We start from the raw sequence: 6,000 nt of genomic DNA, 5'->3' as shown, positions 1-6,000 counted from the left end.
CCATTGTTTGTCGGTGCTACACTGCAGGGATCCGGGGTAAAGATCGGAATTTCTGAGGCACAACAAATGGCCACACAGCACAACCATCTACAACTGAGGCAAAGGCAAACTGCTAGCTTTCTTTGGTACAAAGGCTGCCTGACTTTCTTTTTGGAGTACAGACCACAGGACTGGCATTCTTTCATGGTCAAGCAGAAAATTGTGCCTTTTTCCTGGAGAAAGGTGCAGGAAAGTCAAGTAAAACTTAAGTCTTTAACCATTCCTTTTTTCCCATAAAAATACAATAAAAAGAATTTTATGAACTTTTTTTGCCAAAAAAGTAAAAAACACTTTCACTGCAGTAAAACTGCTTTTCAATTACTTGAAACAACTTTTAAACTTAAATGAAAGTGCTTTTTTCATGTAAAAGTACAAAACAGTAATGTGACAGCCCATTAAAACACAAACTCCTAGCTTTTAACACACTTTTTTAAAGGAAGTTTTTTTCCCCCCAAAGGGGGCATACTGCTCCAGCAAAGAAAAGCACAAGCTTACCATCGACCCTCAAAAGCCCTAGAGGAGCATATACTTCAGAGGCAGGCAGAAAAGCTCTGAAAGGCTTGGCTCCCTAACCAGTCTTTTTAGTCAGCTCAGCCTAAGCTGACTGATTTGGGTGCACGGAAGGCGACCTGAAGGTGGACGGCTGTTGTATCCTAAGCAGGATATAATCCACATAGCCAAGGCTACTGCAGTAATGATTAATATGAGTACACACTGATCTACAGTGAACATTAAATGAGGTGCATAAACAGATTGAAAGTATTAATGGCTTTCTACAATGTTTAGAGTTAAAAAATATATATTGATTAGTTAAGGTAGTGACTTTTTGAATTTACATAACAAGGACAATCCTTTCCCTACAAACTGTACTGCACAAGTTGAACTCACTGTTTAAACCAAAATTTCAGGGTGACTCAAAACAAAAATGCAGTAAAGCTTGACAAACAACCTGTTACCACAAATACTATCCAACACAAGATGGGTTCGAGACAGAGAGGATAAATTCAGAACAGGTTTCATACCTCATAACTTTGCAACATGCCAAAATTTAGAATAAGGAAAATTCAAACAAAAGCAGCAGGTTTCTGTGAACAGTTCCCAACACGGTACTCTGATGATGCTAACCACATGAACTAATGAGGCAGGAAACCACTATTTCAACAGCAGTTGTGGTAATTTCAGCCTCATACACTCCTGCTGTGGCAGCTATTCCAGCCCATATGATATAAACTTTGGCTCTCTAACATAAAACACAGTTCAGGTTTCAGCTTTGGTGCAAAAATATAGATGTGTAGAGCAGAACTTTAAGCATCCCCCTTCCATAGTAACAGAATACAGACTCCCCTTATATTTAAGAAATATTTTATTTGCACTTTAAATTTAAATGATAAATCTCTGGTTGTAAATACATTACATCACATGTGAAGCAGCCTTAAGTTACTGTTGCCATGACAGCAGGCTCACACTAGCCATGTACATCTGAAGGCTCACTATGCAATGACATGTCAGAGGCCATAGGATCGAGTCATTTACTTTCTCAAAAAGTGAAACAAAGTAAATGTAGGTATGAAGTGGAATGGTTAAGAATGATCATTACAGAAGCACTTTATCCCAGACATTACTTCAGCAGGAAGGCTGCTCTGCATTTCATTTTCCATATAGCAACCATGTCAGTAGCTCAGAAAAGCCATCACATCTGTCAGTCTCTTCTTTCCTTGGCTGGGCATGCTGGTGATTACAGAACCACAACTGGAGAGCACTTAGCAGCAATCATGATGATGAAGGAAGCGCCAACCAAGCTGATGGCTGGCAAAACACAAAGTGGTCCCCATCAAGCCAAGAGAGCAAATGAACTGAAGGCACCCCTCATTCTCTTCTTTGGATCTGCAAGAAGCATAAATAAATTCATCAGCTAATATAGTAATAAAAAACAAAGCATAATAAATTGCAAAATAAAGACAGGAAGATGCAAGAAGTTAACTATGAAAGCTGAATTTCAATGGCATCTCTTACAAGTTATGCTGTATACTGCACAGTTTCATTAATCCATGTAAAAGCTATCAAACTGTGTGCGCAAGCTTCACACTAAACCACCATTATAAAGCTTACTGAACAGCAGTATGCTTTTAGGTCTAGCCTTTTTCTGTCAAGAACTCAACATGTAATAGCTGAACCCCAGGACAGAGCAAGCTTGATATATCAGATGACGTGCCACTAAATTAGGAAATAAAAAAATAGTCCCTAGTCTCCTACCATCAGATGTGGACAAACTTCTATCATAAGGGAGTTAAATGGAAGACAAATCTGCTACTCAGTGAAATAAATGTGGTGAGGAGACAAGGCCAGTGGTGTGTAGATAACGAACTTGCTGGAAGAGCAGCAGGTATTCACTAGTTCTCTGATAATCATAGAGAAGGTATATGTACTGTTACAGTAATACGTTTTCTTTATAAACTGCAGACAGAATAAATGCTCAAAGTAGGGTAGTTGTGTTTGGGATGTTGCTGAGGAAGCCCTGGATGTTAACCAGCTGAAATCTCTGAACCCGCTTCAGCAAGTCCTATAATATGGTGACTGAATGGCTGAAAAAAATGGACTTAAACTAAATCAGAGATCACAACTTCTCACAGAATATTCTCTTCTCTGAAATATAGCATTCTTGGAGTTAGTTGGGGGGAAGCAAGTTCTTCCTGCATTTTTAGCATTTTTTCCCCTACTATCAGTACTCTGCTCAGGTCCCAGCATTCCAATACCTAGCCGCCCTGAACTTTTGGGAACACAGTATAATCTACAGCTATTGGACAACTGCGCAGGAATGAAACTAAATTACACCTGTTCTGAAACAGCAGCAGAATATCAAGCCATAATGTCATCTCCTGATGCAGCAAGGTCAGACATACCACTATTTCATCATATGCCAAGGTTGTTCTAGATCATTACAGGCAATAATGCCACAACAGTAGGAGAAATTCCAGATAATTCATTCATCCAAGATAATGCCACACATTTAAGCACTTCACTCATTCCTATGCCCCTTCAAACAGAAAGGCCTGCAAGTACACCCAAGGAAAAAAAAAACAAAACCCCAAAAAACTTGCATGTAACCACCACCCCCACACACAAAGCTTGATCCTAATGCATCAATACATGGAGCTGCATAGGGGTACAGATATGCTGAACAAAGATCATGGGAGATGAAAGCCAAAACATAAAACATGGCAAAGACTGTGCCTTGTTAACAGCAGTCCAAACCACTGGAATGCTGGCTAAAGTATAGCATCACAGAAAAGCTTTGCAACAAACTGAAGAGAATGATCTTTATGCCCAAGGAAGTAGGAGCAAATTTGGCAATGTAATATATCCACAGAATTCCCCTAGGCCACCCAGTAATGAGGAATAGCAGGTAGTCACTGTATGTATAGGGGGAAATCGGTAGACAAATCTTTGTCTAGGAAAAGACTTGTCAATAATACATTGAATCTTCTAACTTCACAAAGATTCAATTGCTTTACAAATAAGCACACATTCAAAATGTTTAAACTTTGCTGAAAGCACCAGTAACACAAATAACGTTAGTCTGCATGCAGTGCAATCTCAAAGCTCTGTTCCTAAGTAGGTGATACTATGCTAGGAATCAAACTCAACAAGTGGGGCTTATGAGACTGATGTTCCAAGATGCAAACAATACTCTCCTGCCCGTCCTATCTTAAAACCTTTAACCCCCATCATACAGGAAAGATGGAAATATGCTGCAGTGTATTTGAAGCATGTTCAGCCAACCATAAAGGAATCTAATCTGCTTTAGGGTGCTCTTCCAAGATGCCATTCCACTTTGCCAAAAAACAGCAAGCTCATTCTATCCTGCATAAAAAATAGCACACTTTATACTCATTGACAAGTTCTTTGCAGTGAAAATTTTCCCATTCTATCCTGCATAAAAAATAGCACACTTTATACTCATTGACAAGTTCTTTGCAGTGAAAATTTTCCAATTTTTCACTCTACGTGGCAGGTTCTGGTTTAATGGAGAGAAAACAGTGGAGCAACAGTCAGTCCATCTTCCAGGAGGAGGGTTATAGTGAGGGCAGCTGTACAAAGTGGTCTCACAACTCTTGTGTAACCCTGAAAACAAAGACTTCAGGTTGTGCAGAATCCTCATATCCAGTTGCAAACAGAGGACAGTACCCTATCCACAGCAGCAGCAAGGGTTGGCCTGGGTTAAGAGCAGGTGAGCTTCAGGCAATACCCCTAACAAAAAGACATGAAACAGTGCACGAGGATCATGGTTTTGAAAGATCTGTGAAGTAACTAGCGTGGATGTCAAGCCAACTGACCACATACTCCCACACCAGAAAGACTCACTGGATGAGCACAAAGATGTCCATAAATGAGATATAAAGGACTAAACAGGAAAGGAAAACCCAATGAACTATACCAAACTCCATAACACAAGGCTTTCTCCCTACAGGTACGATGGTAGGCCAGAAGCAGATTCTTGCCAGGTGCAGGGAAGATCCAACTACAACAATGCTTGAAAGTCAGTTCTGACACCTGGGACTCTTCACCCTTGAAGATGGTTGCCTGTTTTATGACTGACAGGCTAACTGCTAGCAAGTCTGATGTGACAAATGTGCATCAAAAAGCAAATATGTTGCTGTGGAAACGTGGCCCACAGGCTGCATTTGTGCACCCTGCCTGAACTGCTGCATGGTGACAAGCACACGTGCCCCAGCTTTCATACATGCATTTACTCTCAGATTCCTCACATGCCCACTCTTCAGCTTTCACACCTGCATTCAGTCACTCTCCGATTGCACACTTCATACCTCTCAACTGTCCAGATTTTTGCCACATATTTTTGTCCGTTTCTCATAACATTTGTTTTCTGGCAAATCACGGATGACTGAAGTCGAAAAATAATGACAGACATTTGAGTTTCAGATGTCATGCTCTTCAGAAAAACCATGCTAATGCAAAAATCAACTTTTGAAGTTTGTAACCATATTTAAAAACTGTCACTCTTATGTGTATTTATCCCATTGTTATATGGCTTTGTCCAGATTTCTTGCTCTGAGAGGTATGACTGCAGTTTTTTACCTAATTTTAAATACAGCACTAAACTATGAAGTTAAGCAAGCATGCAGGCATCCTTACAACTGATTATTCTGGCTGGTGGCATTTGCTGGGGTAGAGTGACGTCATGCACTATTTGTGGAGCTACCACGGCTGATAGGGAGGAGCAGAGGGACAAGGCCTGTAAAACAAAGGACAAGCGGGATAGCAATTAATTTCTTGGACCTTATTCTCCCTGCTTTGCAGAGATAGACTCCTGCAGTAAGGTAAGGCTTCCGATTAAAAGTGTGGTGTGGATGGTGACAGCTGTGTTTGAGGGAATGTGCTTTATTTTCCTGACCTAGCTCTGCGGGGGAATCCAATTATGCTTTTTAAAGATGTTCATAGTTGTACTTGGAATTTCCCTTATTACTTATTATTGTCAGCTTTAGTATCAGTGTTGAATTTAAGACTGCATTACTTTGCATGCTCACGGTATTAAGAGTTAGAGAGAGATGTGCAGTGCATTAAAAGTTTGTGTTATTTTTTTTTTTATACACTTGTTCCAATGCACATGGTCCAGGATGAATCTCATGATCACATTTCTGAGTGCACAATTAGTAGTGTTGGTTTGTTCAGCTGCTTCACCCTTCGGCATATTGTGGTTATTTTATTACTTATCCTGAAACAAGCGCAATTAGTACTGTTGGTTTGTTTAGCTGCTTCAGCACATTGAGGTTGTGTTTTATTATTACTTACCCTGAAACAAAAGAAAAACTGAAGATAAAAAGCAAGTGCATCAAAGCCGATGGGAATTAGACTATTTGATTACAAACGGGAATAAAATTCAATATCTTGTTTGCATGCATGTTTTGTCAGTGCCTAGAGAGTATAATGTGAAATTACACT

At 39.9% G+C, this 6,000-nt stretch overlaps 1 protein-coding gene across 1 annotated transcript in view; it reads right to left on the bottom strand.

Moving 5' to 3' along the window:
* Positions 1-1,384: 1,384 nt before the first annotated feature.
* MGST3 (microsomal glutathione S-transferase 3) overlaps positions 1,385-6,000 on the bottom strand; it is a 97,410-nt gene continuing 92,794 nt past the window's right edge. Inside the window, 2 exon segments of the mRNA XM_044085399.1 lie at positions 1,385-1,882; positions 1,885-1,923. Of these exon segments, the coding sequence (XP_043941334.1) occupies positions 1,800-1,882; positions 1,885-1,923 (122 nt within the window). The 3' untranslated portion in view covers positions 1,385-1,799.

This window comes from Protopterus annectens, chromosome 10.part0 (assembly GCF_019279795.1).
Source record: "Protopterus annectens isolate FY-2018-M chromosome 10.part0, PAN1.0, whole genome shotgun sequence".
NCBI lineage: Eukaryota > Metazoa > Chordata > Ceratodontiformes > Protopteridae > Protopterus > Protopterus annectens.
The sequence above is the reverse complement of the archived record's forward strand: the minus strand, read 5'-3'. Positions and strand labels throughout refer to the sequence as shown.